Genomic DNA, 24,975 nt, shown 5'->3' with positions numbered 1-24,975 from the left:
CAGCAGCACAAATTTGGGCTATTGTTGCCACAGCAAATGCATGCTCTTGCATGTGGGGATGCAGCCAAGGGCCGTGTCCAGACCAGCGTGACCGTGTGGTATGTGGTGCTGCAAACATGTCTGTGGTGCCACATACTGCACATTCAAATGTTCTTCGCACTGCAAGAGAGCCCTGCCCATGCGTGCACTGCTCCACATTTTTTCTGTGGGTATTTCTGACTCCTGGATATCCAGGGCTCAAAAAAAAAACCCACGGAAAGAAAAGCAGAACAGTGCACATGGGCAGTGCATGCCGCTCAAAAGCAGAGCCGCCCTGCACTGGTTGCTAGCCAGGCTCCGTGCGGCAGAATCACCTCTGCTACAGCCCCAGGAGGTCCCCAGGTAGGGCTGCTGGAGCCAGCACAGTGCTGGCCCCAGCCTCAGCTACCCCACCTGGGGTAACTTTCTGCACGCCAAAGCGTGTGTGGCACAGGCGTTCCATGGGGACAAGCAGTGGTGGTGCAAGGTGCGTCACTGCTCCTTGTCCCTGGGGAAACAAACATCCACACTCATGTGGACGTGGCCTCGGCGTTCAAATAAAGCTATACAACTCTGACAACTTGCCTGGCTACTTCAAAAAAAGTTCTTTGAAGTTCAGGATACACATGTGTAAGCTGCCTTAGGGCTGCAGTATACAACTCCTGTAGAAAAGGATGGCAGCTATAAGTCTTTCTAAATTCATATATTGCTATAAATATTTCCCCTGCCCTCTTCCTTTTGCAGAACAAGAGGATGCATGTTTTGATTTTGAAGTGTGTGAACTCATGAGGAATTACCTTTGCTTTCAGGCTCTTTTGTGCTCAGAATCTATCATAGCAATAGATGAATGCCCATCAGCTTGAAACTTTTGTAGTTGTTGCAGTTGAGAAGCATGTTACAAGTTAGGGAGAAGAAAACCATGCAACTTGGATAATTTAACACCTCAAAAGTAACTCATGCAAATGGGTTTGAAGAAAGACAGTATATACTTTTGGAGCCTCTCAGGCTACAGAGAAAGCAATAGGATGCCACTCAGCTATCAACTCATCTACAAGGGACTCCAACTAATAATTAATCAAATACGTTTTGCAGGAATTCACTTTGCTACAAAGTAGAAACTCAGTGAGGCAAAACATTAGAACAGTGATACAATAAGATATACAGAACACGCATTCATTGAGGGCAAAAAAGTATATATTGTCAATATGGTTAAATGCTTTAGCAAAACAGATATTAATAAAATGGACCTTTGGAACAACCATACTCATCTGTAATCAAGATAACTTTCATATTAGAAAGCAGTAAGAAGAAAGAGGTCATTTTAATTAAAAGTCATTGTTCAGAATTGACATATTCAGACAAGAAATGTCATCAAACTTGTATGCGTTTAGGTTTCTTGCCAATCAAGAACAAAGGCAACCTTCCAGCACCTAAAAGGAACCAATTATCATAAGTATAAACAGAAGCCCTGAGGCGTAACTGCAGTTCCAGTTAAGGAGAAAATGTGAGTTCAGAAAAACAGTATTTAAAGATGATTTGCCTTTACCTGTGTCACCAACACAATAAATTAAAACTAAATAAATTTAATGAAATAAATTGAAGTAAAACACAAGCAGTTATAAAGAGCTAGGGACCTTTCAATCCTGCCGTTTATATCTTGTATTACTTGGAGTGCAAAAACTAGCCAGTTTCACTTTTATCTGCAATTAAGTTGTAGTCCTATGGGTCTCGGCACCCCCCAAAGCGCCCGCTCTTAGCTTTCACCTGGTTTTTGACTGGAAAAACTATGAAGCAATTCTCCTGTCACAAAGAACTCAGAAATAGGTCAGGATGTTTCCGAGACGCTGGATTCCGATTTGAATCTCGAGGTTTACCCTCCAGGTCGCGCCGGGATGTCTGCATGCCTAGCACTACCAACACCGCGCAGCACCCTGCAGCGCTCACACGGAGAAGCGCTGTTCCAGCACATTACGTTTTCATTGTTTTCATGACTTCAGCAGTGTCAGTTACAAATACAGATGAAAAATATTCATTGCTTAAATTTTTTTCCATTAATCATATTCCTATTAGTAACAATCCACTTTTCTTGGTCAAATTTGACCTGGAAATATTCCTTTCAAAGAATCAGTAGCTAATTTACCTGCTACAGACTCACTCCCCTCCTTATTCACCTACATTTAACTAACAACAGGTTCTGGAGTGCTGCTTAAGCATTCAGTTGGTAAATGTGGCTGTGAACTACGGCTTGCATTTTCTGCCCCAAGATATGCTGGTCATACAGCCATCTGCTCTGTCACTCCATTTCCGCTTCCCCTCCATTTTCTCCATCTGTTCTGTTCTGTTCTAACCTAGGCCCTGATCTGGCATGTCAGTGGGCGCCTCTACATGAGATGCTAACTGCTCAGTAACCTAATAAGTGTGTAGTAGTGTGCCGGGCAAAACCCATGCTAATACGCTACCGCACAGTAGTACTAGGCTACTGCACAGTTAGCGTTTGAAAAAATCCGCGTGCTGGCGCTACTGTGCAGTAGCACAAGTTACTGTGTGTTGATTTGGTACTTGGTTATCCAAGTACTAAACTTAATGCACAGTAACTACGGTGCATTCATGAATGTGTAGATGCACCCAGCGTGTGTAGGAAATTTCTGTGCCCACCAGGGGCCTCTAACTTCCCTGAGGCCTGTCCATGTGGAATAAAGAGCAAGACTGAGGCCCTAATTTTTAAAAGCTTTTAGACTTTGTGCTGTGGTTAGCGCAAGACAGCCCTATGGTGCTACTGCAATCAGCATCCCCTCTAAGCTGTGCGGCGTGCGCGGCCATGCAGGCGCGCCTGGCAGCGCAGCATGAGTGTGCCTGCGCACGCTGTGCATCTTAGAAGGCAAGCTGACTGCAATACAAGCAAAAATGCACTAATAATCTGGCTATCTGTTCATGTTCATCATGCACTTAAGAGTGACACAGTCTGGTGGCTTCATGTAACAATATTAACTCTGGGGTAAATTCCATTTATACACGATTTATCCTTTGAAGACTGAAAATAAGTATCCATATTTGACAAAACTAGTAAAGGCTGAAAGCTGCAAAGGTAGGAGAAGTAAATGCCCACTCCCCACACACCTTCCTTTAAGGTATTAACACATCCTGCTTTTAAAAAGAGAATGCTCCATATTTAACTACATGACTGCTCTATTTTTTATTAGGAAGCATTTTTAAATAACTTAATATAAAACTTATTAAGGGTCTCTCTAAATTAGAAAGATGCACCAGTGTAATTAAAGATATGATTTTAAAACTGATTTCATGCAACTGGCAAAAAAACCCCAACTCTGGAAGCTCTTATTTGGTTTAAACCAGGCTGATTTTGGTTCAGTTTGAGTTGATTAGTAATGGTCTTATCTTAAACTGAAATAAGCCACGCGTCAATCAAAATAACAATGTTCACACAGAAACTGCATTGTTTTAATTAAACTATTAAAATATTTAAGGTCCATAAGCAGTACTTTTGGATTTTGCCTCCATCTGATTAGGAGTAATATTTTATGAAACATGCAAATACCTGGAAAAAATACCCAGACAAACCCAAACGGAAAGGCATGAACAAAGAGCCAAAATAAAAACTTAAAACACTTACGGTAACTACTTTCACTATCGCTGGCATTAGAGGTAACATGCTCTGAAATTGCAACACAAAATGGAAAAATAAGGAAAAATACTAAGACGTGAACTTAAAGGAAAACAAGTTGACAAAAATAATCAAGACACAACAATACCGACATCACTGAGAGTGCTGAGCCAAACAGATAATGCATAGAGAACTCAAAGTATCCCTCTTATCCTTTAGCTGAATTATATAGAAAAACATTGATTAATAAAAAGGAAACCATTAAGTAGAACAAAAAAGGCCACAAAAAAAATTCAGATTCACATCGCATGCCTGATTCTGAAATTTTTATTCATGAACTTTAAGCTGACTTTTGTTGAGCAAGAACTGCAGGATGGCCTCTCTAAGGCTTTCAACTAAGGCAGAAAACGTTGTGCCGACAGTTTATTGAGCACCACAGAGAGTCTGAGTCCAGCAGCTGAAAATAACAAAGTACAGCGGAAACCAGACCCTTCCTATAGGGGTGGTTTGCAACCCCCTTCATTCACAGCTGGGTGCCATACTAACACGAGCTACTCGGCTGTTTCCTGTGCTTTTTACTTCGGGGACGATCACCGTGGCACTCGGCTGGTGCACCTCACCAGTCCCAGAGAGCTGCTCGCTGCGATTCTACATTCCCCGGTTACGCTGCAAACCTTACCTTCACAGGGGGCTTTGCAAACTGAACTCTGAAAGCATCGAGGGTCTACTACGCAAGCGCAGGGTTCAGCAAGAGGCCACCTTTTATGTTATTAAGGAATATATGAGATATCCTGCAGAATTACCCGGTTTGTTTTTGCTTTGCTTTTAAGATCCTTTAAAAGTCTTGCACCGAGTATCTATTTGGATCTTACATGTATTCTACCAACCAATGTATTTCACTAACTGTATTCTGTTTATTTTTTAAAGTATTATGTTTAGTTATTAGATTAATACAAAATCATGGAAAAGAGTTGGGACTTCAGGAGGTCATCTAGTCCAACGCCCTGCTCAAAGGAGGACCGAATTACATTCAGCCAAATATCCTGCACGAATGTGGCACCTTACTATGCTGTACTGGCTTTTACTCCTCTGACGTGGAAAATTCTGAAGTTTGTCCAACTCTACCCTAACTATGCAGCCAGTCCAATAAAAGATCTCACCCAAAGAAATCCTTGCCTCGGGCACGATTCCTGGATCATCATGGTTACAACATCAGTCTAGCGCTACTAGACCTTACAGTGAACTTTACCACTTTTAGTGTTTTACCACTAGTGTATTCCAGTGTTGAGTCAGTTACTAAACTGGAATGTAACTTATGTCTCTACCTTTATTTTGTGAATAATATTTGTCATGATTACAGTATTCAAATGTACAGCACACATTAAATTGGACTGATATGCACTCAAAATACAGAAGCAGAAGGTAGTTTACAGTCTTTCTGTTTCCTTTGTTTTCACCTAAAGATTTCACCTAAAGAACAATATGCAAGTTTTTTTCCCAAGAATTTTCTCCATCCCTTGCCAGCCAGCTTCCATCTTAGTTGATCTTAGAGCGAACGACTAAGCCTGTGCTTATGGTATTGCAACTTGTCAACGTCAGTATTCATAACGTCACAAATTCAATGTGACGCCTTCACTACAAAATCATGTAGCATAGGAGTTGGAAACATATGGCCTGCGGGCCAGATTCAGCCCACTGAGACACTAGATTTGGTCCACAAATTTAAAAGGGCATTGCTTGTGCCCATGCCAATGCTGGGCCCAAGCAGCGAGGAGCGAAATTTCCAGGGACTTGGAAGCTTTGTCTGCACCGCTGCCACTCTGCCCCCTCATGTCCCCTCCCCAAGGCTGGATGAGAGTACCGATCCCAGCTGGCAGGGAGAAGCAGGAACAGCATGGAAGAAGGTTTTAGAGGTAGAGGCAGCTCTCAGCTGCATGGCTCAGTGAGGGTGCAGGGAAAACCCACCCCCCTCTACGTACACCGAGACGTGCCACCAGGCTACCTGGGCTGGATCGGAGCCAGGTTGGTCTGGCCCACGGCTTGAAGAAGTGGTGCCAGTCCCTGATGCAGAAAGAGACAATGCAATTTGCAGGGTGGAATTTATGTTTGGAACAAGACTGCAACGGTAAGCAAACATGAGAAAGTTAAGTTATAGGCTGTATACGACAGGTAAAGTGCTTAACATTTTTAATACATGTGAAAAAAGCGTGTTCCAGGACAAAAAGGCATTTTCTAAAGGAGGATACTAATATCACTACAATGATAAGAGCCTACCCAAATTGAGTTTTTCACTTTATTTCTGCATGGCAAAACAGATCATGACATTTCCAAATGTTCATGTGAACTAACTGACATAGACCTGTTCCTATTTTATTTACCGCAATCAACCATGAAGGGTGTTCGCAACAGAAATAAATTATGCTTACTGCAAACAGAAATCCCTTCAAGAAGCTGATACTCAAAAAAGAATCCTATAAAAAGTGGAAATTTGATGATAGTACTAGGGAAGAGTATAAGAATTGCACAGACATGCAAGAGGAAAATTAGGAAGGCCAAGGCACAGATTTGGGATGCAGCTGCCAAAGGACATAACAGGCAATAAAAAGGGACTCTCTAGGTATATCAAATGTAAGAGCAAGATCAGAGATTCCTTAGGTCCCTTGTGGGATGCGGAAGGCAATCCAGTTGCAGATGATACAGAGAAGGCTGAAGCATTTAATGCCTTTTTTAACTTCAGTTCTCACAAACAGGTGCAGCTACCAGCTGATGAGTGCACTTGGCAGCAGAGACAGGGAACAAGACAGCCTAGAGAGTAGTGGCAGACTAGGTGAGGGATTACTTAAGGAAGCTGGATGCTTTTGAGTTGGCAGGGCTGGAAGGGATATATCCAAGACTACAGAAGGAATTGGCTGAGGTAATTTTAAAGCTATTATCTATCCTTTTTAAGAACTCACGGAGGTCGGATGAGGTGCTGGATAACTGGAAAAGGACAAATATAGTGCCCTTGTTTAAGAAAGGGAAGGAGGATACGGGGAAACTACAAACCAGTCTGCCTGACTCATATACCTGGAAAGATACTGGAACAGGTCCTCGAGGAATCCCCTGTGAAGGACCTAGAGGAGAACACGGTGATCAGGAACAGTCAGCGTGGATTCACCAGGAACAAGTCATGCCTGAACAATGTGATTTCCTTGTATGATAAAGTTGACAAGCCCTGCGGATGAGGGGAGAGCAGTGGATGCAATGCACCTTGACTTTAGCAAGGCTTTTGACATCTTCATTAACAAGCTAAGGAAATACAGACTAGATTAAAGTACTGTGAGGTGGATATGTAACTGGTTGGACCACAGAACTCGATGTGTTGCCTTCAACGGCTCAATGTCTAGTTGGGAAGAGGTACCAAGTGGGGTTTCCCAGGGGTCTTGCCCTGGGTCCTGTATTGTTCAACATCTTCATTAATGATTTGGATGTTGGATTTCAGCGCACACTTTGCAAATCTGTGGATGACACCAAGTCTGGTGGACTTGCAGATGCACTGAAGGTCAGGACTAGGATCCAGAATGACCTGTATAGCGGGAGAAACAATCTGCAATCAATCAGATGAGATTCAACAAGGACAAGCGCAAAGTCCTGCACTCGGGATGGAATAAACGCATGCACAAATACAGAGTGGGGAAAAACTAGCTGGGCTGCAATACGGCAGACAAGGACCTGGGGCTGCAGTGGACCACAATCTGACTATGAGCCAACCGAGTGCTCTTGATGCAAGAAAAGCCAACAGCACCCTGGGCTGTATTAACAGGCATGCCACTTGCAAAGCAAGGGAAGTGAATCTTCTGCTCTATTCAGGGCTGGTGAGGCCTTCCCTCAGTACTGTGTCCAGTTTTGGGCCCTACACTTCAGGGAATATGTGGAAAGTTTGGAAAGAGTCTAGTGCAAGACAACAATAATTATTAAGGGCCTGGGAGGCGAGACTGATGAGAAAAGGCTGAAAGAACAAGGTTGTTTAGCCTAGAGAAGAGAAGATTGAAGGGGGAATGGATTATAGCCATCAAATACCTGAAAGGTGATTACGCAGAGGATGGAGACGGGCTTTTCTCTATTGCTGTAGGGGACAGGACTAGAAGCAACAGCCTCAAACCGCAGCAAGGCACTTTTAGGCCAGAGATTAGGAGGACCTTTCTGACTCTCAGGGTGGTCAGACACTGGCCAAGGGAACTTGTGGAATCTCCATGCCTGGAAGCGTTCAAAACCAGGTTAGAGAGACGCTTGGCTGGGGTGGTTTAGTCGGGGATGACCTTGCCTTGAGTAGGGGGCTGGACGAGATGATCTTGTGAGGTCCCTTCCAGCCCAATTTTCCTACAATCCCATGTTCTCCAGAAAGGCTATGAAAGAATTGCATGCTGAGGCAGATGTGGCAAGCAATGTATAACCTGGGGACACAATGTACCAGTTATTTGGAATAATGGGTAATGTGGCAGTCTGGTGACGGACAGAAACTTTCAAGGCACAGGAGTTGCAGGGTTGAATTTCAGCGGTGAGACTGCAAGATACACCTGACGCGCCATTTTCACTGAGGCCTGTCACTTTTCATTTTACTTGCTAATTTCACCCCTTTCTGGACTCCCGTTTCCGTAGTGCCCACCTGCACAAACCAACAAAGACTGGCTAAGAGGAGCAGCTGGTAGTCTAGAAAGCTTAATGTAATTTAAATTGCTAATTAAATATGCAGAACATGGGCATCACAACTGATACTACCTCTGTATTATGCCCAGTGTTAATACCCTTACATGTAATAAAACAGATCTGGTTTTGTCAGAACAGTCCGTAATGCTCACAGGACACATGTTAACCACCTTACCACACAGTCAGTCTTTTCATGTGAGCGCCTCATAAAAGCCAAGCTAGATCAGGCAGGGGATAAAACCTTCACCTAAATCAGTCAGAATAAGTTTTCCAAGGAAGAAAAATGAAGCTATTTTTACAGTTGATATTTTAAAAATGTGCATAGTCATTTTAGCAGTACCAGCCTTTAAAATACAATGTTCTAGAATGATGATTAAAAATCTACATCTAATGAACATTACTGCAGTGGTTTTGATCATTACTGCAGAATGTTATAGGTTAATTAAAAGAACATAAAAGACAAAGCCAATGTAAAAACAAATCAATGCCATAAAATAGTACGCCAACAAGTTCACAGACAAGTTATTACCTACAATGTAAAATATGTGGGTAAGCTTCTGAATAAAAAATAAAATATGGTTTTCGCATGAATGTAATGAAGTAGCAAACTCTGAAAGACAGAAAAACCCCAAAACGTTGCAAATAAGGAGAAGCCTATAAACCCCTGTGAAATAATCAACCTCCTTTATGCCAGCCGAGCAAACCATCAGTGTCAAAATGGATCTAAGAAAATTAAGTTTGCAGATGGAGGTTAAAAGTAACTTGGGAGTATTTTGATCACTTACTCAGGCCTTTTGATCCCATGTCGTCAGGGATCTCCTGTAGAGTAGTCCCCAGAGGGCAAGCAATAAAAAGATAATCACAAAGAAAATAATTGTCAGTAATATATAAAACTGGCGCTACGAAAGGAGACAGTTCCAAGAACATCACAGGGGGAGATGGGTGTGAAAAACACCTTTTCACCCAACTTGCAAAATTTAAAATGGCTGAGGCGAAGAACGATCAGGGTTGAAGAGGCAGAAGTCTAAGCTCTGGAGAAATAACCTTATTTGTATTATAGCAGTAAGCTCAATGTTTGAAAATGCATCATGTGTTTCAATGATGACAATAAAGAATGAAAAGAAAACACCCTAAATTTAGGAAAGTATTTAAACAAAACGAGGCTAAAATTCAATAGCTTCCAATGAACCAGTCTAGAGCAACCGGTTACAGCACAATTTAAGCTGAGTAATTATTTCTGTATTGCAGTGCAGTGTCTTTGTGAAATTACCATTACTGGTTTGCTATAACGGAGGATCTGGACACAGTTATAAGCACCGCTCATGATCACCCCACAGCTGCATCCGGTCCCCTACGAAGAGTTGCTCTCGACTGCAAGAGGACTTTGGGTGCGCTTTAGGAGCACAAAAACCGCTGCGCGGGGCTCGCGCCCGGCTCTGCCATTCGCGCCGTTCATTCACACCGTTCACGTCCCATTGACCTGCTGCAGCTCGTGGAACTGTCTCCATGGTAACACCCTACTGCAACTAGCAGGCCCTTCTACACGTGCTCTTGCGCTCTCTCTCCGTCAGGTGCCACGTACTTACGGTCAATATCACTGGTTTCCTGTTCACTCTGGTCCTTGTTCTTGTAGAAGGGAAATTTTCGGGAAAAGAGGTTCTTTTTACGCTTGTCATTGAATGACTGCTGAAGAAGAGAAGGAGGGGCAAAACAAAGGATGTCTAATGTCTGTGTGTACAAAGGCCCAGCCCTAGCAGCTTTGTGGAAGCTGACTCCTATAACCATTTTAATGCAGCGCGTATTTGACTTTAACATCATCCTGGCTCAGAGATAGAAGGGGCTTTTCGTTTTTGCTCGAGACCTCTGGACTTTGCATGTTTGCTACTGAAACCAATCAGAAGGCTGCTCTACCACCGGCGATTTGCCCCTTACGGTCTTTTGGGAAGAGAAGAACAATGTGAACCAGCAGACTGCTAAAAATCAGCAAAAGCAAAATCCATTTCATAAGCAAAATGGAGCAAGTCACAGCAATTAGCTAATACATGGGTCATCACTGAATATACATTTGTAAAAGTATTTTTCAAGGCATTATTCCAAAGGTATTCCCAACATTACATGCCTGCAAAGGCAAAGATGTAATACTAATACTGAAACTTGTCTCAATACTTTCGTGACATACTCCCATGTATTAGATACTGTATATGAAACCAAAATAATTCAATGCTGGCGCTATAGTTAACTATTTGTAGAAAAAAAGATTGGTCAAAGCTAAAATCTGACAGAAAAAAAGTCTCTTTACCCACTTAAAACATCCAGCAACCTCTTTTTAAAATCTCTGCATTTGCCTTTATTTTTTTGATGAGTAATTCCTTGCAAATTCACTCGAGAAAATGGATTCTGTTCTGGGACAGTTTGTACCCCAGAGCCAAGGAGCATGTGTAAAATTGGCTTCATTTGTTAATGTTCTCCTGGAGGAGTGCAAGGCACACAAGGGGGGCCAAACAGATCAAAAGTTGTCTGAGCTCTGACTGCGATCCAACAAAAAATTAAGACTTCTGGTGCTGCTGAAGAACTGTTTACAGCTTGGCTGCGTTATCCTGATCCATTATGGATTTAACTCCCCCCGCCCATCTAAACCTGAACTATTTAGCTTCTGCATAAGGGCTTTTAGAAGTGCGAGTCTGCACCCTCGTGTACACCACATATGGCAGGCAGCAACCTTCACTAATGAAACAGTGATGTCTAGAGCGGAAAATGCCCCATCTCCAGACTCCAGTTCTATGCAAAGTAACTAGGCAAAAATGGAGCCATCTTACTGTAAGCGTCCTTTCCCTGGGAATAGTCACAGTTAGTTCTTTTCAGTTCAGTGACAAAGACTTTTTTTTTAAAGCTATATTCTACTCCTGTTAGATGCGTAGGACTAATACAGTTAATTGGGAGTCAGCTGGGTTCCAGTCCTCCCGCTGGTCCCTGAGCCAATTGTTTGATGGGCTCTCATCAGTTCTACCTGTGAAGGCAGCTGGTTTGTGCAGGTGACACTGCTGGCACTGCTTGGCCTGCAGAACTTGTTACCACTGATAACACAAAAGCAGAAAAGCATCAAAACTTCACTGTCAGAGCAGGGCTTACTTCTAAATGGAGCCCTCGGAACCAAGCATAGTGCAATGCAGACTTAACAGAGCCACTTTTCAGAGCAGACATTCACTTTCAAAGAATTAAGCGTATTCAGTTCATGCTTTAGGGTTTCTATTACAAGTTATTTCTAGAATCCAGAGTTTGAATGCTATCATATGTTTGCTCACTATATTTTCTCCAACATGACCTCATCTTTCCTTCTTATGCAATGCCAAAGTAGATAAAGATAAGCCCTGTGTGCTTTTTCTTTTCTACCAGTATTTGCTGGGAAAGAAATATAGCAATAATTATGGAATCAGGTGGCCGTGACCACTTCTAACTGTTGCCAACTTTTTCAGGTCAAGTGCACAACTAGCACCCTGGTAAACTTGGTATGTATTCAGAGAACAGCTGCAGTGTATCATGGAGTTTGCACCCTGCTACTTTATTAGCAGCCTTTCCGGCCATCTGCGTAGCACAGACTAGCTTGGCAGTATCAGATGCTGGAGAACCCAGTGATGTCTTCACTGCTCTGGTTACAATACTCCATGTTTTTTTTAAAATATTACCAAGTGTAAAGGAGACATATGGTACCAATGGGAGGGCTGTCACAGGAGAATCCTGGAAATAACATGAAACCTGTACATCCTCTTAACTGGTTGGCATCAGTGACTTAGTGAAACTGGTATTCCACTGAGAAAACTGCTAAGTTGTCATCCTAACATAAGGGCATGAATACTGGCACTCAAACGGCCTGTGTGCACACACTGTAGGTGGCACACCCAGGGCTCTGCCCTTCTGTACCTAGCAGCACGCTACTGCTAGCAACTTCTCACAGCCATGCTCACTTGCTTGTAAACAGGGCATCGGGATTAAGAGTCGGGGCTCTCTGAAAGCAGCAAGTACCTAAGGGGCAGGTACATTTTTGCTAAATAGATCAGGAAATCTTGTACCATGGATTTCCATATATAAAGATATCATAACACAGACAATTGCAGCATACGGACAGAAGCCTGACAAAATGTCTCAATTTCAAAAGGAACACATTACGGACAAGTGTGACATTAAATTGTGGTGGAATTTAAAGCTGGTAGAGACTTTTAGCAATTGTTGACAATTAGAACAATAAAATGGTTCTTTGCAAAGCATTTCTAGCAGAATCATCAGTCTTTAGTTTAGCTTTCAAAAATATTTGATAAAACTAATCTTTCATTTAACTTTGCTTGCAGTTAATTTTGACTTAAACTAACGTTAAATAATGAATATACTGCATGTATAATGGTCAGAGTCAGTTCCATAGCAAAAAAGATAAATTAAATCTACTGATGTACTGATTTTGAATAAAAGATCAGCAAAAAGTTGATTCTGAACAAGATCCCTGATTTTAAAGGCATGAGAGAGTGGTTTATTAGTTGCAGATGCATGTTAATTGTATGAAATCTTCAATAAGCCCATTGCAAATTATGGATAGGTCACAAAAGCAAGAATTGGTAAGCATGTAAGTAGCACAAGCAACATGAGAGACATGCATATGTAAAAGGAAGAAACAAAAAATGGTCATTCTAGGTTCAATTTCTCAATTTTCTTTAGAACAGGCTGAACATGCATCTTAATGGTGTCCATCAGTAACATATGTTTAAGAATGTGACCTTTATTTCTTTTCTGTAGAAACCTTCAAATAAGAATTGCTGAAAGATGATTTGTCTGTGTGTGTTAACCCTGAAGGTATTTTTCTTTCATGCAGAAATCTTAGGGAAAAATACCAATGTGACCATTACAGCAGGGTACTAAGGATATTTTAAAGAGAAACTAAGTTAAAAATTTGCAGGTAAAGCAAAATTCTCAAGTTCAAGAATGGAACATGAATTGTTATTAGAGAAAAAGAAATGCAGTTCTATATCAATGGCAAGCGTAGTTGGTACGTCCACTCAGTATTTCATGCATATTTTTGGTGCTGTTAGTACACAGTGATTGTGTACAAACTCTGCTATCATCAACATACTATTTAAAAAACGTGATTAATTCAGTTAACTTACAGTTCTATGGTAGACAAGTTACAAAAGCATGCAGTCTCATCAGAAAACATGGTAACATTTTGCGCACACATCCTAATAAACTTAATTTTATTTTTATAACTTTCACCCTCAGAGATTGTCAACTGCAAGTCACATATAAAAAGGAATTATTGCATAATGCTAAAATGTTGAGTGGTATAAAACCCAAAATATATATATACACAATCAGCTTAAGAATGACTGTGCCTCAGTTGGCTTGCTATATTATTCTAATGTAAATTTTTACGTACCAAATGAAAAAAAAATCTGAACTATCACAGCAGTCCCCAAGGAAATACTGAATTTGGCCATCAGAAGTCACTCAAGATACTTGTTCCCAAAGTGCTATTTATAGAAAAGCAAATCAAACAAAACCCCAGAACTTGGCTAAGTTGCTACCCTGAGTCCAGCTCTTAACTGCTGCTATTTGCATCTGAAGTCTGGAAAAATCACAGGGCTTATTTTCATATTTGGAGTCTGTGACAGGTTTGCTAGCCGTTCAAAACTCTGCTGTGATTTGTTAAATGAAGTGGCATTTTAAAACAAAGCAGAAAACCCCAAAACAGTAAGACTCCTTTTTGGGTGCTAAATCCAGTCACTCTATATTCTTAACTTTACAGGTCTCCAGTCTCCTCACCCACTAGATAAGTTCACGTGTAAATTTCTTTGGATATAACCCCCTCTAATATCATAACGGCCACATAATATTCATATTCTTAATCATCTTGTAAGCCTGATTTCATGAACTCAAAGACCCGGCCATTTAAAAAAACTACAGTAATTAGTGGTGCACCGCTAAAGATTTCATGGGCCAATACCGATGGCCAATTATAAATGAGCCAACACCAATCCGACTGCTGATATGCAGCCCGGTCTGGTTGGTAAGTGTGTTGGGGGGAAGGGGAATAGGGAGGGGGCAGATCAAGGGCCCTGCAGTGAGGGAAGGAGTAGGGCAGGAGCAGGTGGTGCTCATCTAGGGGGAGGCGGGGCACAGGATGGAGGTGTGAGAAGGCTCATCCGGGGGACACGGGGGGGGCACTGTGCATGCACCCCCAGGGAAGGCATGGGGGGCCGTGTGCCATCTGGATCTGTGTGTGGGGCAGGCTGCCACTGTGGGCTGGGACCAGGGGCACCAGCCCACCCCCCCCGCAGGGAAGAGCCAGGCGCCGTCCCCAGCTCACAGTGGCAGCCCACCCTCACCCCACGCACAGATCCAGAAGACACATGCCCCCAGTGGCTCCCCCGGGGGTGCGCACACAGGTGGGCTCCACCCCCCGCCTCGCCTGAAGGCTCCCGGACTGCCTCAGCCAGGCAGTGCCTGCCCCTGCCCCATGCCTTCCCTCATCACAGGGGCCTCCATCTGCCCCCCTATGCCCCTTCCCCCCCCAACAAACTTACCAGCCAGATGCTGCTTGGCACGCTGGCAGGCTGGCTGTGTGCGTGCTGTGACTGCGCGCATGCATGCAACATTTACTGGCAACATTATTGGCCACATCAGCCAAAACAAACCAATTGCCGATGTCAATTTTCCTTTTACCGGTGCCGATATGATATGGACCAATGCATCGGTGCACCTCTAATAATAATATTTGGAGATCTACAGCAGTGACCAGCTCTGTACATTGCAGCAATAATTATCTCTACCTCTACAAATTATACAAGTTAAGCTAATTTTACTTCCAAAATAATTCTAAGAAACCTTATTGCTAAAATGTCAATACTTCAGTACAGCTTAGATAACTTCTTAAACTGAAAATGCATGGTAGTGCTTCTTAGTAATATGTCAATAGTTGTAGGAGCCGCTCAGAAACATATCTGCTACAACTCTTATTTCAGGGATTTTATTTGGTTGTGAAAATGCAGGGCTCAATGATTGCAGAAAACAACATTAAAATCTAGAAAAAAAGTTTGGCTATATTCAAATATTGACGAAGAAAGGCCTGATATGTCCTTAATTCTCTAAAGCTTTTAGGTTACTAGTTTTTAACAAAATAAAGTTGCATTCTGTCTTGATTAATGAATAAATAATAACACTCATTTAATAGTGGAGGCTCCTATTTAGTATGTTAATTCCTTGTTTTCTGTATTTTTCCTAAGACGGTTTTGCATGGCTATACAGATAAGCATGTTATAATTCTTATCTTTTTAGCATCTGCAATTATTTAGTGAACTTTTTAGGTTTCCTAAATACGACTTTGGGGTGAATTTTTGCCATTTTGTCGGAAAAACTGCAGCTTTTAACTTACATAAACTACCTCTCATCTTCTAATGTGTTAACAACAAAATCCATAAGCTAACCAAGGGCTACACATGAGAATTTTCCCAGATAGCTCTTCTGGAAACTCAATTTGAAGGTTTAGCATCATATACACCTGAATGAGAAGGTTATTTTAGACTTCTGCATGATTAAATAAAAGAAAAAAGTACCCCACATAATAAAAATATCTATTATTTTTGATGAAACAGTAAGTTATTCACTTTCCCAAGAAATACTCCTGGTCTTTGACTCTTAAAGGCCAACAGCTTTCAAACAATGTACTTATCTGCTGGAACTAACCTATCACTACACAGTACCATTTATGGTTCCCTATGCAATATATTATTGGCAACAAGACTCACTTCTGAACTTGTTTTGCAGATACACTTGGGGGCATTACTGCAATAATGAATCAAACTTGTTCATAAAAACTAGCATTTGTTAAAGTATAATTTTTAGGGTAAAACTGGTGTTTTTGAAAAATTTTAGCTTTTGTCATTAAAACTGAATAAAACTCAAATGATATACATAAACACTGAAAAATGTTACCATTCACATTAATGGAAAAAGGAACTAACATTTCATAAACTCACCCCTTTGTCTCCTCTTGTTTTGGAATTAAATTTTACTGTCTTTAAGCGCGCTCGTTCTTTTTTCTCAACTCTGCCAGAAAAAAGTGCAGAAGGAAAAAAAGCATTACTTTGCATTTTCTGCAGACTTTCTGCTGCCATTCCTAACACTATGAAAGATCCATGAGTTTCTTACAACAATCTGCCGCAGTCATGGTTTCAGGGCCATGTGATAAGGTGCATATGCACATGTATTCAGAAAAATAGTAGAAAAATCAGTTTTTATTCTTCAAAAGCAAACTACAGGTTGCAAATTACAGGGGTCCAATAAGAAAAGAGATTAATTAGCATCCTTTTTTCTGTGTAGTCACAACTTTGTTAAAATAAGCTTTAGTTTAAACCAAGATAATGCCTAAAAGGCACTTTGTCCAGGGAGAGACAAGGATGGGAAAGCAACAGCTTTCTTGAGCTGTCATCATCCCCCACTGTCTCCTTGAGACCCATCAACGAGGTGGGGTAGAGATCATCCTTGAACCAAGGGATTGCTGCCGCCACTGATTATCCCCCATCTACTTATGTTACCCAAGGCTGGGGACAGAGGTTACACATAAACCGGTTTAAGTCATAAGAAATTGGTTTAAAACCATAACAGAAAGTAAGTTCAGTGCACATAAACCAGTTTCAAAATGGTCGAAGCCAGTTTGAGATAAACTTGGTTTAATGTAGTATCAGACTTAACCGACTGAGGTCAAACCAGTTTATGGAACTTGTGTCCCAGACCCTTTTCTGGTTTAAGTTAAATCAGGGTCCTCCAGCATCCCAGCATGCTCTGCCGCCCTGGGCTGAGCTGTCTGTTCCAGCCAGGCAGGGTTAGCCCCACCCCTCTCCTCCCTAGCCAGAGCACTATCGCTGCTCTGACTGGCTGAGAAAAGAGTGGCAATGGGAAACTCTGCTTCAGACTGCTGCCAGGTCTGCCTGGTGAGGGGGCAGCAGCTCTTGGCAGGCATCCCCAGCCCCGCACTGCTCCAGCGGCAGGAGCAGGGGCACGGCCAGACCCTGGTAGCTTGGGGAGAAGTGGGGTTTAATCTTTCCACTGCACGGGGGAGGGAGGGGGGGCAGCACAGGCATTGGTAGGCTTTGCTTATGCACTCGGGGCTGTGGTGGCCAGACACCAGTAGCCTGAGGGGAAGCGGGGTGGGGGTGGTTAATCCCCCCATTGCAGGCAGCAGCGGCACAGGTACCAACATGATGCCCTGGGCGGAGTCTCTCCGAGGAGCAGCCAGCCGGCTGCAGGGAGGGAGGTTGTGACCTGGCTGCAAGGGCGGGGAGCCGTGGCTAGTTACACTGCCTCCCACTGTGGCAGTGCAGCCTGGGCTGGGGTGGCCCCCGGGGGTAGGGGGCAGTCCCCACCACATGGTTTGCAGGCAGGTTGCAGCTGCAGCGCAGCGCCCAGAGGCAGCAGCAGAGCAAACTATCGTGGCAGGCAGAGGTGAAGCATCTGTCACCCGCCACCTGCTCAGAGCAGCACCGGCCACTCAGGGCAGGCTGCAGCGGGCCAGGGATGTAGGCAGTAGTAGGGGGAGGCAATGGATCGCAGCAGCCCGGTCCGGCCCCACAGCCCAGGAGTATAGGCAGCAACTGTCCTGTAGAAGCCCGCCCCTCCCTCTCTCAGCAATGGCGGCAGAGAAAACCATTGCAGCAGGCAGAGGTGAGGCACCTGTCATCCTACTCAATTGCCTCCCCCTGCTGCTGCCCATGGCCGTGGCCCACAGCAGCTCGCCCCGAGCGCCTGGCCCCAGCATGAGCGGGCAGTGGGTGACAGATGCTTCACTTCTGTCCACCGCGATAATATGCTCCGCCACTGGCAGGAGAGGAAGGGGGCGGGGAACTGCATTGCAGCTGCAGCCCACCTGCAAACCATGGCCCCCGTGCGGGGCTGGAGGTGGGAGGCGGCAGGTGGTAACCCCCACCCCCTGGGGTTGCTCCAGCCCAGGCCGTGCTGTAGCAGTGAGAGGCAGTGGTGAGTTGGGCTCTGTACCTAGCCCCAGCTCCTCCCCACCCCTCTGCAGCCAGGTCACATCCCCACCTCCCCTTGGGCAGCTGGCCGCTCCTTGGAGGGACTTGGCCCAGGGTGCTATGTTGGTGCCCCCGCCACTGCTGCTTGCAATGGGGGGATTACCCCCCCCTCCCCTCAGGCTACTGGCATCTGGCCACCACAGCCCCGGGTGCATGAGTGGAGCCTATTGGTGCCTGCACTGCCCCACCCCTACAATGGGGGGATTAAACCCCCGCTTCCCCTTAGGCTACCAGGGTCTGGCCCCACCCCTGCTCCTGTTGCCAGCCAGTGAATAAGTGGGGCTGGGAGCGCTAGAGACCCGACAGGGACCGATTCCCCCCTTCCCCTCCAGGCAGACCCCAGCTGCGGTTGCTACAGGCCAGGGTGGGGGTTTAAACCCCTCCCCAATCATACTGGGGGCAGCCCCCTGCCCAGGCCTGGCCACGCCCCTCCCCTCAGCTTACCTTCCCTCCAGCAGAGGCCTCGCTCTAGCACTCCCCCGCTTCTGGCCTGAGCCACTGCAGGCATGAGGCTGCATTTCTTGAGTCAAAAGGGAATGTCTGTCCACTTGCAAATTGGTTCAATCTATGCAGGCTAGACTAACGTGCAAAGATTGAATCAATTCAGGCTTCGGCTTTTTGAATGTCTGTCCCTAGCCCATGGGAGTGCACCCTTCTAAATGACTCAACAAGACTGCAGCGACCCAAAGGACAGGCTAAAGGAATGGAAAAGGCAGGGTGGAACAAGATGAGACCAACGCCTGTGGTAATTAGTGCTCACCTTCAAGTGAGACAGAGCTGCTTGTGGCAGACAATGCAGCAGACACCCCACCTCTTGACCCACATTTTATGCCTTTCTCCTTCAAGAAGGCTGTAAAGACCAGGCTTTCATAACAGACTGATTACATTTATTATAAACCTGGTCTTTAATTATGGCACGTGCTAGATTCTTCAAAAAAAAAAAAATCTTTAGGTCTAGATACTATTATAACCACTGAAGAATGAAATATAAACTCTCTTTCAAAAGTATCTTAGTATTAGCTATAACCCTGGATAGTCTTACCATCCATGCATGTATTTTTCACCTGCATTCTGGTGTGCTATGCCATAATGAACAGTTCTTGAAACCAAAGTGTGCTTAATGAATATTTTCCCATTGTGTGAGTGAAATAAAACAGTTCTAAATAATGTCATATGCAACCACATACAGGAGTCAACAGCAGGCTCTGAAACCTGGAGCTTCAGATCCCCACCATGGTCACTAGCAGTTTAGGTATAGCAGCAGCCAGTCCATATTAGTTTGGCATTCACAAAGACTTGCTATGCGGCTTTTCAGTAAGTTACCCACCGATTTGGGAAAGGTTCATAGAATACTGTAGCCCCGGACTGTGCAACCGGAGGCCTGCGGGCCACATCCTGCTGCTGAGACAACCGGAGTCTCCGGGGCAGAGCAGCATGACAGGACGGGGCTGGCAAGCCTGCCACCTGCTCAGAAGGGGTCCCAGGGAGCCCACGAGGTGTGTGGCCCCTGGCTGCTCAGAACTTGGCCAGCCCTGTTGTAGACCCTGAACTCTGGCTTTTCTCCCTAGCCGTGGGAAACGAGCGGTTTAGTGGTCAAAGACAAATCTGAAAAGCACTGTGGTCTTCTGGAGACTAAGGCAGAATCCTGGATATACTGAAGCTGATGGGAGCTGATAGCGACTTCAACAGGGAGAGGACTTTGCCCTTAGAGTCTAACCCTGGTCTGTGCCTCCAGTGTCCCTGTGTAACCTGTTAACTTATCTGTAAAACAGGGTAGTAGCTAACACCTGACTATGGCCTAGGGTAAGGTCCATGGTCTCTGTGAAAACGAGGGCAGGTGAGATTCATGGAAATATAAACTGGATGCATAGTTTGAACTCCAAAGCTTCATTTTCCCAGTAATACTTTAGACTACAAATGGACACTTGGTTGTAAATAGGGCTCCCTCCACAAGCAGACATGCAACGTATTTCTCTTCAGTTACGCAGGAAAATCACTGCCAGATAAACTTCATCTATATCCTGATCATAATCAAGTGCTGTTCTTCAGCAGATTTCAGTGACTTTTCAAAGGAGGCTGGTATCCTTGGGCACTTTTACACGTGCTCTGGAGGGGGAGGTGAGGGGGAACTGGTAGAATAAGAGAGTCCCCGGCCGCCTCAGCAGCGGGATGTGGCCTGCAGGCCTCCATTTGGAGGGTCCTGGGCTACACTATTCTATGACCCTTTCTCAAATAGGGGGGTAACTTTCCCAAAAAGGGGGTAACTAATCAAAGTGCCACTGTGTCTCACGTATCAGTGTCTCCATCCTTAAAAATGGCAACAGGGGTGCCTGGACTAACGCTCATTCAGCAAGCTTTAGTTCAAGCACCCCCGCCACCATTTTTAAGTGCAGGGATGCTGATACACGAGACACAGGAGGCTGCTGGAGCACCGTTAATTACCACGCTTCAGCAGACTCAATTAATCAAGTCCGCTTTGACGTGCTATAAATACCACACATCAGAGCAGCCCCCCATCCATGTACAGGCACCCCTCATTGCCATTATTTCAGATGGAGAAACAGGCACACTGGTAAAGTTACTTGTGCAAGGACACACAGCAAGCTAGTTGCTTAGCTGGGAGAGAAACCAGGTCCTCAAGTCCCAGTCTAGTATAAATGATGCAATACAGTATAAATGATGTAGCATTATTTACCACAAAGAGCAAAACACTGAACTATGCACAGATGGCACTGTTAAATGTATTGCAAGGCATATCCAAAAAACTGACATAACTACAGTGAAAAACTTAAACAAAGAAGAAAGAAAAAAAAGAAAAGATTTTTAAAATCCCTAATCTTTGCTAGAATCACTAGTCAGCCCATTTTTTTTATCCCACAAGTCTGAAAGACAAAAACAGTACTCAAAGCTTTTGTTTTTTTTCCTGTCTTCAGACCTGTCCCCAAATCATTCGGCAACAAATGCATCTGACAAATACTTGATTTGAACAGTCAGCTTTTAACGTCTTACAGTACCACTGTTTGGAGGCAGTGGTGAGGACCAATTAATTTGAGAGGACTGCTTAGTTTGTTTATGCATAAATACAAGCACAGTTTTAACAGCAAAAACTTCAGAGCAGATGTATATATAATGTACTATACCTGCGCTTGCTTGGGATAACTCCAATTTCATCACTTTCTCCATCTGGCGTCACCTGCCGTGCCTGCCACCATTCATCATCAGAAGCATTGATGACATGGAGGATGTCGCCAAATTTGAAGTTCAGTCCCTGACTGGGAAGGCCACTGTCTTTAGTCTTGTCATAGTCAAAGAGAGCTCTGAATTCAGAAAAATCATTAAATAGAGGATTAGCAAGGACAAAATGAACAAGTTTGAAGAAACAACATATTTTGCAATAAAACAAGCTGCAAAAGCCAACTTTAAACCACTTCTTTGGACTTGTGTGTCCTTAAAAGAGAAGATTACTCAAATATTGTAATTTATCTAAATGCAGAAGGTATGCTATGACCAGGTCACAAAATACTTGGATGCAGGTATCGTGGTGGACGTAGTCTTTCAGGACTTTAGGAAAGCCTTCGACACTGTCTCTCACCCACTCTCATTTAAAAAATTAGGCGACTGTGACGTCAATGCCTACACAGTCAGATAGGTCACCAATCGGCTGGAGGGCCACACCCAGAGTGTGGTGGTGGATGGGTCTTTCTCGACCTGGAGGGATGTGGGCAGTGGGGTCCTCCAGGGCTCGGTCCTCGGACCCGTGCTGTTCAACATCTTCATCAGCAACTTGGATGAGGGGGTGAAAAGCACCTTGTTCAAATTTGCAGACTACACTAAGATGTGGGGAGAAGTGGGCACGCTGGAGGAGAGGGACAGGCTGCAATCGGACCTGGACAGGTTCCAGGGGTGGGCGGATGAGAACAGGATGGGTTTCAACACTGACAAGTGCAAGGTGCTGCACCTGGGGAGGAAGACCCAGCAGCAGACCTACAGGCTGGGAACTCCCTTCTTGTCAGGGCAGAGGCAGAAAAGGATCTTGGTGTCATCACTGATGCCAAAATGAACATGGGCCGGCAGTGTGGGCACGCGGTCAGGAAGGCCAACCGTACCTTGTCGTGCATCTACAGATGCATCTCGAGCAGGTCCAAGGAGGTGATCCTCCCCCTTGATGCGACACTGGTCAGGCCGCAGCTGGAGTAGTGCGTCCAGTTCTGGGCACCGCACTTCAGGAGGGATGTGGACAGCATGGAGAGGGTCCAGAGGAGGCCAACCGCATGGTCAGGGGGCAGCAGGGCAGGCCATACGAGAAGAGGCGACGGGACCTGAACCTGTTCAGCCTTCACAAGAGAAGGCTGAGAGGGGATCTAGTGGCCTGTTACAAACTAACCAGGGGGGACCAGCAGGCATTGGGGGAGCCCCTGTTCCCCCGGGCACTACCGGGGGTAACAAGGAATAATGGCCACAAGTTGACTGAGAGTAGATTCAGACTAGACATCAGGAGGCGCTACTTCACCGTCAGGGCGGCTAGGATCTGGAACGAACTTCCAAGAGAAGTGGTGCTGGCTCCTACCCTGGGGGTCTTCAAAAGGAGGTTGGATAATCACCTAGCCGGAGTCGTTTGAGTCCATGATCTGCTCAGGTCCCTTCCGACCCTACCAACTATGAAACTATGCTCTGTCCTGAACAGAACCTTGGTTGTTGATATCCAGGAAGTCAACTTTAAAGAGATACAGATACATCAACTCAGATGCATAACTTGCACAGGCTGAACAACCTGGATACAGGACCAGGAAAAGGAGGTAAAATATTTGAAGATGGAATACAAGGCATTAATAGGCACTCTGATTTATCAAGAGAATTGTGGTATTTCCTCTTTTATTCAAAGTCATACTTTGGCATCTAATGAGTAAATGGGCACCTTGGCTCTAATTAAATATGAATTTCTATTGCTCCTGGTTGCGGAAGAAAAGCTTGGAAAATGTGCGCACAACCTAACCACCCAAGAACCACAATCCTGACCCTGCAATTTGATGATGTTTAGGCCCCTGGCACACATTACATTTAAGATGTAATTAATGAGTTAATCATATCTAAACTCTTACCTGCCACATGTTAATTTAATTAAAGGCATGAAAAAACAAGGAATAAGCCATGAAGTTATTACATAAAAATGTGCAATAACTCTGTGGCTGGTTCCTATCATGCCATGAACTGAAGATGGGGCCAGGCTGGGGTCCCTGGCTGGGAGCCCCATCAGCTGATGGGGAGCTGCAAACTTGCTTACTACTTGTCGGTGCAGGGAGAGCCCCGTATCATGCTCCCAGGCTCCCTCAGCACCAGCAGTAAGGCACGATGGGATTGGATGCTGAATCCCATAATCACACCTCCTGCCGTGCATGTGTTCTATGGCAGGAAGCGCAATGCTGGGGATCTTGCATCAGATCCCATCGTGCCTTCACCTGCACATCTGCCAGGGGCCTGTATTTATAGTCAGTCTCTCACCACTTTCCAAGGCTGGACTCATGACTTTTTAATGCTTTGCATGGGGTTGTCCACCGGAGTCCAATCACCTCTTCTGTGGAACTTGAGAGATGAATTCATGCTAAAGCCATATATAACATTGTTATGTTCAACTAGTTCAGACTCCTCAGTGATGCAGGTTGAGAAACCTGATTCGCCTCCATAATTCTGGGAGCCAGTTCATAAATTCTATGAATTCTACGCTATACTGCATCTTTGAAAGCAGTGTTTCTCAACCCGTGGTACGTGCACCCCTGGCGGTACGCGAGACGTGGGCAGGGGGTACGCAGGTGCCGTGCTTTGAGTCTGGCCCGCCCCCGCGCCTGGTGGGTTGGAGGCGTCTTTGCCTGTTCGGGCTGGCTGGAAGGTGGCCGCCCCTCCCGCCGCATCCTGTGTGCTGGGGCTTCCCCTCCCCAGCATCAGTGTGCTGCGGGACAGGGAAGGGGGCCCTGCCTAAGCTGCTCTGCTCCAAGCAGTGGCCTGCGAGGAAGAAGTGGGACTTGGCTCACGGCAGCGAAACCGGAATTGCCATGGTGGGACTTCCGGTTTCGCGTTTGCCGCATCAATCAGCAGGTGGTACACGTAAAGTACCAAAGGTTGAGAACCACTGTTTTAAAGGCATCCTTTAAAGACTGGAGGATAGTTGGAGAAGGATAGTTGGAGGAGGATAGTTGGAGAAGCGCTGAAGTCTCAGAGGGGAGGGGAGCCGGGTGTTCAAGGGGAGTGGTCGCTCCTTAAGGAGACGATCCTCCAAGCCCAAAAGAAGGTAATCCCAACGAGGATCAAAGGGGGCAGGAGATCATACAAGCCTCCATGGCTCACCAAAAACATCCAGGAATGTCTCCTTGCTAAAAAGAAGGCTTACTCCCAATGGAAAGGATGGGTCATCACCAAGGAGGACTATTCGGCAGTTGCTCGGGGGTGTAGGGGAGTAGTTAGGAAGGCCAAGGCAGAGATGGAACTGGGACTAGCTTCCCGGATTAAGGACAACAAGAAGTCCTTTTTTAAATACATAGGGAGTAAAAAGAAGGCCCCGGGTAACGTGGGGCCCTTGCAGGACGC

The 24,975-nt window shown here is 44.9% G+C and overlaps 1 protein-coding gene across 15 annotated transcripts in view; it reads right to left on the bottom strand.

The window, feature by feature from the left end:
* DLG1 (discs large MAGUK scaffold protein 1) overlaps nt 1-24,975 on the bottom strand; it is a 272,859-nt gene that overhangs the window by 8,773 nt on the left and 239,111 nt on the right. For 6 of the 15 annotated variants that reach the window (XM_006029987.3, XM_006029984.3, XM_014522895.2 and 3 more), the window contains 4 exons: nt 21,537-21,713; nt 16,345-16,414; nt 9,913-10,012; nt 3,650-3,691 (listed from right to left, as the gene is read on the bottom strand). In XM_006029987.3, coding sequence (XP_006030049.1) covers nt 3,650-3,691; nt 9,913-10,012; nt 16,345-16,414; nt 21,537-21,713 — 389 coding nt within the window. Of the gene's footprint in view, nt 1-3,649; nt 3,692-9,111; nt 9,146-9,912; nt 10,013-16,344; nt 16,415-21,536; nt 21,714-24,975 lie in introns of all 15 variants that reach the window. The other 9 variants (XM_014522896.2, XM_014522899.2, XM_006029986.3 and 6 more) reach the window with 5 other exon arrangements.

Source organism: Alligator sinensis, unplaced genomic scaffold (assembly GCF_000455745.1).
Source record: "Alligator sinensis unplaced genomic scaffold, ASM45574v1 scaffold632_1, whole genome shotgun sequence".
NCBI lineage: Eukaryota > Metazoa > Chordata > Crocodylia > Alligatoridae > Alligator > Alligator sinensis.
The sequence above is the reverse complement of the archived record's forward strand: the minus strand, read 5'-3'. Positions and strand labels throughout refer to the sequence as shown.